General features: G+C 37.7%; 1 protein-coding gene across 1 annotated transcript in view; it reads right to left on the bottom strand.

Annotated features, from left to right (window-relative positions):
• The window catches only part of PTPN13 (protein tyrosine phosphatase non-receptor type 13), a 109,132-nt gene extending 97,294 nt beyond the window's left edge, over positions 1-11,838 (bottom strand). The window contains exon 1 of the mRNA XM_041412152.1: positions 11,727-11,838. Coding sequence (XP_041268086.1) covers positions 11,727-11,748 — 22 coding nt within the window. The 5' untranslated portion in view covers positions 11,749-11,838. The remainder of the gene's footprint in view (positions 1-11,726) is intronic.
• Between the last annotated feature and the right edge of the window lie 319 nt (positions 11,839-12,157).

Genomic DNA, 12,157 nt, shown 5'->3' with positions numbered 1-12,157 from the left:
GGGAATGGCAGAGATGTGAACAAGCAGCTGGCTGGATTTGACTTGTCCATGCTGCTTCAAATGAAGGAAAGATGATCCTAAGGAAATGAGAAGCACTGGCAAATGCCACTACATACCTGGCTTGCTGCACTTTATGTCTGTCAGCCTTCAGGAAGGATGTGCTTTTGACAGTGCCCACTCATGTTGAGAAGAGTGTGTGCATGTCCCCACATTTGCATGCGTTCCCCACTATCTATATAAAATGTGCGGGTGCATGCATATACTCCATACAGGCCAAATATTTCACTTTTGTATTAAGTTTCTGCTGAAGGACAAGAGAAAAGACCTGAAGGACAAAGAAAGTTACAAATGGGCAGGAACACTGATCTATTTTGAGAAGCCAACAGCCAACATGAACTACCTGAAAGGCTTGTTAGAGGGTCCCTAAAGCCTATTAAAGGTTTTGGCCAAGGAAGATTTAAATAAGATTCTGTAAGCATTTGGAAAAACAGATTTGATACCAGCAGATGGGCTGCAACTCTAGTAAGAGACCTCCATCTGTCCAGAAACTAGCTCCTCACTCTGCGCACACACACACAGTATTGCAAGTGCAGCACCAGAGAGTCTTACAGGTAGAATAATTTCCTGCAAAGAACTTCATAAGCATCCGTCATCTATAAAAACCCCTGTCCCCATAAGAGACTTCACAGCACTTCCTTTTCTCCATAAACAAGTCACTTTCTGGAAAAAAAAAAATCCAGTCAACTGCTATTTCTTGAAAGCACTTAATTGCTGTTCAAGTGATAGGAAAGATATTTGCCTTTCAGTGATGCTGAGCTGAAGAGCAGACTGCTGGAAATTGTCCTTGAACAGGATATAGGTCAGTTTTTCCCCCAGTAGCTGAGAATCTGTCTGTGTAATGTAATTCAGGTGACCTTCCAATAAGGTCCAACACGCCTTACATGAAACAGTATGTGGTTAAACCATAATACAGAAGATACCAGACCTCTGAGTTAAATGCACACTGTGCAAACATGGAGATCTCTTCTTGCTTGTCCCACAGGAACTGTTTCCACCCTCAGAAGGTGATCATTTCTCCTCTCAGACTGCAGATCCCTTCTTTCTCCACTTCCTTCCATACTCAAGCATACAGAAATGAATTTAAGACTAAAGCTGTGCTTAGTCTCTGCATATACACTCCCAATCAGTAACCAATTTACATGGCACTTAGAAATCTGAGAGTGAGCAGAAAATATGCTGTGTACTCTTCCATGCTGGGAAACAGACCCACTGCCCAGAAAATGGAAGACAAGCTTTATATGAAGGATATTATTCCCTACAGGCTCATTATAGGATTTCCTTAAATTCTCAATTTCCTGCTGCTGGTGATTTCATATTTCAGTACTTCCAAAGTTCTTTGACTGCTCTGTTAAATCTATTATTAGCAGGGTCTTTAAGCATATTACCCACAGCCATCTTGCAAATACTGAAAAAAATTGATTTTAAAGGCAGATTTGCTTTATCCAACCATCCATAGCTGAGCCATTTCCTGCAACTAATAGTGTACATCAAAATTTACCTATTTTTCACCCACTCAACTCTTTAGGTGTGGTATACACCAAGTACTGAGAACAGTATGGTTTGTGTGACACCTACTTAGCAGCATGTCTAGAGACAGCCATCAGTTCAAAGATTCCACATAAAACATGAAGATTTTTGGTCATGGAAACTTGCTTTTCAAATGAGCTCTTTATGGAGGCCAAAACCTTTCCGAGCAGCTTATACTGTCTAGTTTAAATCCTGCAATTAGGAGCTTTTAGCTCCAGATTAATTAGTAGACAAAGCCACTTGAAGACTTGGAATGACTATGGTTAGGAAATCATGATCTTCCTTCAAAACGTGAGTTGACACAGCACATATGCCTTTGTGGCAAAATCATATGAGTTAATCAGAACCTGACCAGTTAACTCAAGTCCCTCAGCCTTCCACTTTGCTACCCACACTTCAGAAAAATATATAATTATATACTGCATGATTCAGTACGTGTTTACAACTGAACAATTGTTAAATTGACTATACTGCCCCTTGAACAAATTTCTAACACACACCCAATTTATGATTCATCTTAAATTCAGTGGTTACGCATGATTTATTCAGTCCTACAGCCACGATATTCTCCATGGCTTAGCTGCCCTCAAAGGTGGTGTGATTATTAGCCCTTTTCCTGTTAGGTGGGAAAACTTGGCATTTCTCTTTCACAAGATTCACCAACTTGCTATTTCTGCCCAGCTTCAAATGTTTACCAAGTTTATGGTTTCTGAGCCAACAAAGTGAACGGGATTTGGAGTGTAGAAAAAGATTCTCACCACAAAGAACGAAAGTCTCAATATCATTTGACAGCAGCGTGAAAAACCTGTAAGAGTGTTTCTACAACTTCTCAGCAGACCTTCCAGACAAAACAGACTGCCTGATCTATAGCAAAGACAGCTAGTCAGTGATGTAACAGATTTGATTGAGTTTCATACACCAGAATGGACAAAGAACACTATCTGCACTCCATAATATTTTGGTACTTGGACAGATTACAGGAAAAACAAGCTACAGAAGATGGCATTGCCAAAAAAACAGGAAAAACAAGACAGCAGCACCTCCTCCCATGACATAATACCAAGCCTGCTATCACCAAAAAAACCCCAGAGTTCTGGGAAGTTTTGCTTTGTCTGGATGATAAACATTCCTATTAGAAGGACAAAAATCCATATTACAGCCTTGGGCTGCATAACAAAGGCAAACTAGGAGAAACTTTTCCTCTACAGGCCTAGAAACTGAGAAGGAAGTGATTCACAGCATCATCCTTCTTTTCTTTTCTTTGAAGAACATTCCTACAAATAGCAATGGAAAGTTAGTGAGATTGAGGACATACACAGGTACTGCCCTTGTACAAATGATATTTGCTGTATTGGAACAGAACCAAGCAGAAGGTCACATTAATCTCTGAAGCCATTGCCCAGAGAAGGATTAAGTGAAAGGAGAATAGAAGGATAATATAACAGCAATCCTTGAATCTTTAATTCATACAACTGGCCCAAAGGGAGTTAGACCAGTTAAAGAATGCATCAAACCTTGGGCCTTCACAATCAATTTGATGTTACTGTGTACCACCGTTTAACTCTGTAACTGTTACTGCATGGAGACCCAAGAAAACAGCAACTACAACTGCCTAAAGTAAACAGAAAAACCTGATACTGAAAAAAAAAAAAAATTCCTCCCTTCAAACCATTAAAGCTCAAGCCTTATATCATCTAGTCTGCATACAATATACCAGTTTTCATCCTTTCCATGTACATCTAGAACTTTGACAACAATCCAAATTTTATTCCAGTCCTGAATTTAGTATTTCAATTTTATTCTTGCAGACTTAAAAAAATTGATATATTATTTAAAAAGTATTATTTACATTTTCGGTATACAAATGGAATTAACTCCTAGGAGAAAATTCAGCTTCTATGAGAAAATTTTCACAAATGTGTGAAAAAACATGTGCTGAACCTCTTCAACTCCCATTTCTATATTTCATTGCCAGGTAAACACTTTGGAGATTATTCATTGATACATCACACAGAAAATTCATAAATGCAACACTTAAAAAACACCACTTGGACAGCAGTCTGAAATAGATTTCAAAACTTTGAAATGCTTTACCAATAGTTTCAAAACATCCTCCCATAAACTTTGCTTACAAAATACTGAATTTGAATGAGAGTTTATCAAACTGGACCAGTTGTACTGGTTTACCTCAAGTTGCACACACACTTAACCTGAGAAAAAGCAGTAGCAGCAATCAATGAGAAGCATCAAGGGTTCGCCACTTACAGAAACACCCAATTTGGTATTAGTGTAAAGAGGCAAGGAGGAAATAAAAAAAGGAGGGGTGGAACAAAATTTACAGTCTTGAGATGGAAATCTTAGAGACAGGAAAATGCATTATCTCAGTCTGCAGTGGGAAGTTATCCATGGATTCCTCACTGTGCACAAAAGCTGGAACCAAGACTTCATCAGAGAGCTGAGAGAGAAGAACAGACAGGCTGCTTTAGTCAACGAAGAAATACCCAGCTTAAGACAAAGGGGCAGTCAGGAACATTAGAAGCTTTCACACAAGAAAAACAAATAGAAAAATCATTATAGATACCAAGCCTTGCTGGAAAAATTAAGGGATTCAGTGGACCATTACTAATCAATTACAGAGGAAATGTAATTTTTCCTCAAAAAATTGCTTTACCACTTGGTATTACACTACATATCCTTTTTCATCCATGTATCTAGACAGTGAATATTAACCCAGTTATTCAGGGGGAAACAAATGTATAGAACCATTCACAGCCTGCTTTTTAAAAGGTATAGATTAAAATTTTGAGCTTTAGCAAAAAAAATTAACTGAAGACAGCAGGCATTAACCCAGATTTTTCTTCCTACCATGCTGATGAGTGACTTCTCCCATTTTCTAAGGATCTTTTACAATAATTACTTGTATAGATGTTGCTGTCAAGCTTCACCCTTGATTTTACACCATCAGTCTACAAACAGGTAATAAAAACCGCCAATTTCTCCCACTGGCAGATGGGAGTGGGGAAAAAAGGAAGGTGAAGGAAACCCAAACTTTCCTGACCCAGAAGTCACACACAATTTACAGCTGCTCTATATACCCAGGTGCCTGCTGGTGATTAAGTAGAGCTTTTTTCACACAACAAAATCTGAATTCCACAAATTCTTTGAAAAAAGTTGGAAGACTTTATACTTTGAGGTTCCAAAACTATTGCAAAAAGCAATTGCTCTTTTTAGATGCATATTTACTTCTTGGCACAAACTTTGTCTTGTTTGTTGCTAGTTTTTTCTAACTGGCATTTATAGCCAATCACTGAAAACACATCATAGGCCTTGAAATTAATGTTGTCTACATAAATATATATATAAACCTATTAAAGTCTAGACAGGCAATAGTTTCTCTTCCATTTCTCCAAAACCACTGAAGAGGGAAGCAGAACAAACGGATTTTGCATCAGCAGCAGACTTCCCAACCAGCAGTTCATATTACATTGAAAAGTTAAATTCTGTGATCTTCAGCTCTTTAATATTCTCAAAGCAAAGACAATGGGTGGGACAGAATCAGTGATAATTAATATGTATACCAAAGAGTTCAGTTAATGTGAAAGTACAAAAATAGTTCCTAAAACATAGCAAACTATATTCTGCACTGTGCAAGCACCAGGGAAATTTCCACATATCACATTAAATTCAATTTGCTGATTCTATTCTGCTCACTAATACTGAGCATTTGAAGTCACAAATTCCTTCAGTGTCTGACAACCTCACAAAACTAAGGGCTTTGTATTGAAAAATGCTCTGTTCAACTACTCTGTGCAAGGCCCAAGAGCACACACAGCACACACGGTAATATCAACAGAGCACAAGAATCTGATGTTGAGGGAAGCAAGAACAAAAAAATGCCTCTTACACAGCATGTCCTTCCCTTCTTAAATAATATGTTTCTCATCTGCAAAAGGAATCCAATTATTTATGTCTCCACAAGTTGGTTTTTGTTGCACTTTTCATGTGATGTCATTTAAAATGACAGTTTACTTACATATTTTACCATTTTACCTAGCAGTATATTTCACTTGCCTAAAACTTTTGTTTTAGTTCAACAACTAAAACTACAGCCTAAACTGTGGTATCACCAAAGTGTTGCTGTCTTTTTCTCCTCTCTTCCTGAGCAGCTATTTTTACTCTAGAGTCACATGCATGAAAATTAATTCTGCTGATAACTTGACCATCCATCATTTAAACCCTCCTTAAGCAATCTGAACAAAAGCAAATACAGATTCCAAGAGACAATGGATGAAACAGCCAGGAAGGAATTGCAGCTGGAACCAGACAGCTGTTCTCTGAACATCAAGTCAAGCCCATGTGGACACACATGAGGTTCAGAGGCAGATCACAAAAGGTTTCTTATTAAGCTTTTGGCCTTTTTTTTTTTTTTTTAAGAGTTCAAATAAGTTCTCAGTTTGGAAGAGCTTCCCATTTCTGTGGTTTCAGAAACTTCAGCAATGTTTAACACAAGAAGTACTAAACTGGATCAGGCCAGCTCTCCCATCCCCTTTCCTGGCAATCACCAGTTTATTGAGCTCCTGAGCTCAAGCTGCACAGTCAAATCTAATAGTCACTAATGGTCTCTGTTCTGTTAACTTCTCTAATCCCCTTCGGAGCACATTTACACTTTCTCTCCACATGACATTTTGTTCCAGTAACACAGCTGCAATTAAGTGGTTCACAAAGAGTATTTTCTTTTGTTTGCTGTAAGACAGAAACTTGCTTCTCGAATTTCACTAGAAAAGAACATGCTAAAGGTCTTGAAGGGCCCAGTCATGCCTCCAAGTTGCCTGACTTTTACTAAGCACCAGTAAATGTCTGCAGCTATCAAAAAGAACAGAAAATGGTTTCTTCTAACAAAAGCAATAAATCTTCCAGCATACTAAATATTTTCTCTTCTTAAGGTATTGCATGGATATAAAATTTCAAAACTATTATAAAACAATTTTTAAGATTTTCCTTAGTATTTTGTGAAAAAACAACAAAAACCCAGCTTAAAGTTTTCCTCCTTTACACACCATATTCCTCAAACACAGATAGAGCTGAATCAGAGACCAAGGAAAAACAGAAAAATTATTCTTACCAAATTAATTCTTACCAAAACTGTTTGCCAACAGATTGAAACAAACTAACGTGCTACAATAGTATCAGAAAACCTCTAAAAACAAGAGTAGTTAAAAAAAAAAAGACAATTTTTATAATGCAACACCCAAGTCTTGTGCCAATCATGGTGAGCACACACATTTTAAATTGACATAAAGGAGCTTTACTCAGCTATTTCAGTAATTCAGTTCTACGTGTTAGCCCATGTGCTTAAAGCTCCAGGCTGATTTGGCTGTTCCACACATGTGATAACCTAACTGCAAAGCCACTCAATAAATGAGTCTATATTTCTGATGAAACAAACTTTCAGCACTGCCAGCTAGCAAGTCTTTTATAATCAAATAATCTTTAAATTCTTTATTAAGGTCATTCAAGGGATTCAATGACAGGGCACACTGAAAAAGAAGCTGTTCAAAATTTAAGGTTCTTTACTATTAGCTTGATTGCTAAGCATTGTCAGATTATAGCATCAGAAGAAAAACCTCTTTCAGGAAATCTGAGTCTAAAGTTGTGGGGTTCCTCAAAAACTTATAGTGTGTATTTCTTGCAAATCTTATTAAATAGATCACTGTAGCAAGACTTCCCAGACAAACTTCTGTTTTTCAGAATCTGAACAACCTTACAAATAAAAAGGAGTAAGAAGATAAATAGTTCTAAAAAACCTAAAAAAAAAAAAAAAACAAACAAAAAACCAAGAAAACAGACCAACAAAAAACCACAAGATAGAAGTCATGGAATTATTAACCCTTGAAGACCTTAAACATAACCACTAAGCTGGGAACATCAGAAAGTACAGGCAGCTATGAAGGTCTGAAAACTCATCCCAATCTTTATGAGGAAGAAACCTCAGCTCACAGAAGCCTCCACCACCAGCACATAAGGACATTCTTGCAAAGCCCATAAATCTGAACTAGAGGGAACTGAAGGTGTCCCATCACATCTTGAATGAGCCCAACCCTTTATTTCTGCCCCCATTTCTTTACCCCACCTTCTTTTTGTTCCAGCCTGTGTGTTCCTCCAAAAGATAATGGTTTTCTAACAGTTTTCACAAGCTAGACCTTCTAGGTCAAAATTTTCCAGATGCTTTACAGGTATTCGTGCTACCTTGTAAAATAATTTCTTCCTTTTTCAGACACAAGCCATTTGACAGCCCACAACTGCTCCTCTTGTACAGAGCACTGGTAATTTATTGACATATAGACGTATGCTGCATTGTCTACTGCAATGTTATGTATCAATAAGGATGTCAATGGCATTTGCACTCCACTTTCATCCCACTCAAATTTCTAGTGAAGTTAGTAGTGAGAGCCTCATCATTCTTCAGGGTGTATCAATTCAGATGCCCATAAATGACCATAAATGTCAAAGTTATTTTTATGGAAAAATATAATCAAAATTTAAGTTTTCCCTAGACTGCAACATTTCTTTCCTAATATTTCAGTGGATTCATTAGCTGTGCTATTATTTTTTTTACAGTTTTCTAACACTAATTAATAAGCTGAATGTTTGTTCAGGTGTTTCTGAAGCTCTGTCTCTAATGGTTAAGAGGAAGGCCCTTCAGGTGCAAGGCACTGGTCTAAGAAGACAAAAGATGATTGAAGATACATGAAAATTCTAAAATACAGAGTCTATGAAGGCTGGACAGAATCTCTTTCCTCCTAGAAACCTACCCAAGATAAATCCTTCATTAAAAAGTGCACAGGGAGCTTATTAATAAATAAATCTCTTCATAATGCATGCATACAGGCAATAGTCTCTTATGTCCTAAATGTCAAATTAATGTGAAGAAGTCCAATTTAGAGACTTACAGAAATTGAAAGCAAACTGTCTTCAGAAGAACAAACAGAAAATGCACCTCAATCACTGAAAAACAGTTAAAACACACTAGGGCACTTGAATGATGTACCATAACAAATCCTCTGAAGGATAAACCAGTACTTGTCACCTGTTGAAGTATCCCATTTAAGGAAGTCCCACACAGTCTTTAATTAGGCTGCTGGAAGCAGCCTAATTAAACTTAACCACACAATTGTCCAGTCAGTGACACATACTACAGAGATGTCTCTGGAAGCTCCACGTGTACTGTTCCTCACTGACATTAAAAAGCAAAGCATAAAAGCAGCACTTGGACCATCCTATCGACCATTTGCTTGCCTGGGATTCCAACTCCCAAGTTAATTCATTGAAAGCAAATACAGCTTTTGCACTGGCTTGAGAAAAGAGAGCTATTATTCCACTGGTCATAATCCTAAGCACTAGGAGGGGATTTTCTGACTTTACAGTAAAGGTACTAAAAGGCAAAACTTCTGCTCCATTTCCCTTCTCTAACTTTTCTCTGTTGAAACACTAAAATCTGTGAAGAGAGAAATGGGTAAAATCAGTAATAACTTAATGCTGGCTCTTGATAAAAACTCAGCAAGATATTTTACAGCACTGATACCCTGATAAGCAAACTAGGTAGAAAAGTTAAACTATCTATGTATGACATGGCTAAATATCCACATGCTTCATTATTTCACCCCTCTATTGCTTAAGGCAATATCCAAGTCCAAATCTATCACCATTTAAACCAAGTATGACTTTGCCAGGAAGTACAACTATTTCTAACAACTGCAGTTTCAGACTTTAATTTAGCTCTGTCTTTAGTAATTTATTTCATTTCTTAAAATAACAATATATAGAAGTGGTTAGCAGAAAAAATCAACAGTCCCAACAAGAAAGATGGAACACATTTCAACACTAAATAAGGTTGTTTACAAGTTTGAAATTTTGTAGTTAATATTTCAACAACAATGTTCTACAGGGAAAAACAGACAAGGTTTTATGAGTCAAGTCCCATTACCTTTCCCTGGTGACCCTAAGAAAGCCCTGGAACCACGTGCGTCACAGGTTTATTGGGCTGGGTTTTTATGCCCTCCATTGAGCCATTCATGTCTACCTGAAAACTGGAAAAAACACAGTGCAATATGCCTATGCTATTGAGATGCTGAAGAAATTAATATTAGAAGGGAAAAATCCTTATCTGAAGCATAAAATTAATCACTGGGAACCAATTCCCTTGTGCAAACAAGGAGCTACAACCTAGAGTGTCTATACCCCTAGAGATTATGAGATAAACCCTGTTCTGTCTGTACTCAGCAATAACTTAGAAAACCTTTGCACTCAGTTCCTTGGGTTTTTTTTCTCTAACCTTCTAACAGGTTTTCTAAACCTTCTCTTTCTTTATAAACCTTCTCTAACAGGTTATGACTAGAACACTGGTACATGACTAGAACACTGGCTGCAACAGGAATAAAAGTAAAGACAGACTACAGAATGGACATGAGATTCAGAGAAGCTTCCACTTCCAAGCATGCAATTTTACCACAAAAATTATTTACATTAACGAATCTTTATGCCTTTCAATGTGAATTCTGAAACAGCATTTAAGTCAACAAAAAAATGCAACAATTTCAACAACAGTGGCATAATTGTGCTACTGCAAGAACTAGTATTTATTGTCAGTTTCATACAGCACACAGCATGGTGCTAAGATTCCAACACACAAGGATATCCTGGAGTGTGCCTGGAAGATTACTGTCATCTGCCTGCCAGAGGACATCAGCTGCACCTGTATACATATACAGATGTAGCCAAAAAAGCTTTAACAGCTGCTGTCAAACTGTATGTGAAACACACAAGAACCTGGTATTTCCATTGATTTATCCAGCTTTCACTACAATGAAAAGCACATCAAAAAATCAGGAATTTGTATGCTCTAACAGCCTCAAGAAAAGTCACCCATAAAGACTTCCAGCTCCAGATCTAAATAAACCAGACTTCAGATACACAATTTCCAATGTACCTCTCTGCACATGCCTGAAGCCAAGTATCCACATTACATACAATTACTCAGAGAAGATGTCAACACCACATGAAAGCCATTTTCAGATTCACTTTCAAAAATTTCAGCCAGCTCTATAGAATGTTCCTGCCCATATTTCCCCCACAGATACAGACAAATGCTCTTCAGGAAGACAACCTCCAAGAAACACATGCACACAAAAAAATGTAGCCAGAGTTGGATTAAAAAAATCCCATGATATCCCAGAAAACCATGTCCTTCTGCTGACAAGGCAGAAGCACACAGAAATTGAAAGTCTGCTAAAAAAGCACAATGTTTTTGAGAGCATGAGATTAGTTCATGAAGAAGTTTGTGTTCAGTTCAAACTTGTGCACTTAAATTTTCATCATTTTTAGGTCAGTCAGTTCTTCTCCCTGAGCTTTAATTTCAGCTGCAAAACAGGAGATAAAGCTTTTGTCTCTTTTCCAAGTGCCCCATTTCACCAAATTTAATGACCAATTGTTTGAAGCAGAAACCAGGAGCTAACACAGCAGCTAGTCCTAAATCTGACATTAATTACCTTACCACCTGCAAATCCTTAATAGTACTCAACATCCTGTAAAACTACAGTATTCCCTATAAACACCACCAATCAAAAATCAGCAGTTTTAATACCAGGTCTCCCTTAATTCTTGACACAATACTTGCAGACATTTCTGTGGCATATTAAATTTACACATAAAACATAAAGGACAGATGAAACCCTGAGAACAAAGCCTTCCCACGTCTGTTATTCTTTCTACAGTGTCACAACTGGAGCAGATCTCTATCCTAACCAATTGGATTTCAAATTCACAGGGCATATCATTGTCCCAAGGCAACCTACCCAATTAATTGCCTTTTATGAAAGCATTTTAATAGATAATGATGCACAAAGAATATGCCTGGTTCCTGACCAGGTGTTTAAGTGGCAGAGGAGAAAGAGAAGCCCAGACGAAATAAAAACGGCACCAAAGAGTCGCCTTGTGCCCTTCCCATCTGTAAATGCCAGCTTCCTTCTCTGTCCTTGAGGAGGAGGTGGGGCTGGGAAACACTTCTTTCAGAAGTTCCACCCTTCTTTACAGATGCACAGATTTCATTAATAGTTAACTGGCGACATACAACATTAACTTACCCTGGTATTCACAGCTTTCCATCCATGCTTATCCCATGGGAAGCGACAGCTTGGGGCAACTGCTTACCAATATTTTCTGCACCATGACACCCTACACCAGGACTTGCTTTTCAATCTTTTACTCTCACTGACTAGCTCATTTTGAAACAGTAAAATTCCAGTCAAATTTTTCTGTAAGCAAAGGGAAAAAAAAGCGACAGACTGTTGAGCTGATAACCAACACTCCTTCCAAAAATGCAGCAATATTTAATGTTCTTAGGTTTAACAAACTACTTGCAAAATCACTTTGAGTTTCACCATCGGTGGACTAAAGGTTCTAGGCCTGTCACGCAAGTAAACTGGAAAGCCCTTCCAAAGAAAATAATTCCTCCTAAAGAGCCGACCTTACTCTTGTTCAGGTTAATAAGTCTTCACAGGTGTTCTGGAACAAC

Source organism: Onychostruthus taczanowskii, unplaced genomic scaffold (genome assembly GCF_017590055.1).
Source record: "Onychostruthus taczanowskii isolate IOZ18803 unplaced genomic scaffold, ASM1759005v1 scaffold38, whole genome shotgun sequence".
Lineage (NCBI taxonomy): Eukaryota > Metazoa > Chordata > Aves > Passeriformes > Passeridae > Onychostruthus > Onychostruthus taczanowskii.
The sequence above is the reverse complement of the archived record's forward strand: the minus strand, read 5'-3'. Positions and strand labels throughout refer to the sequence as shown.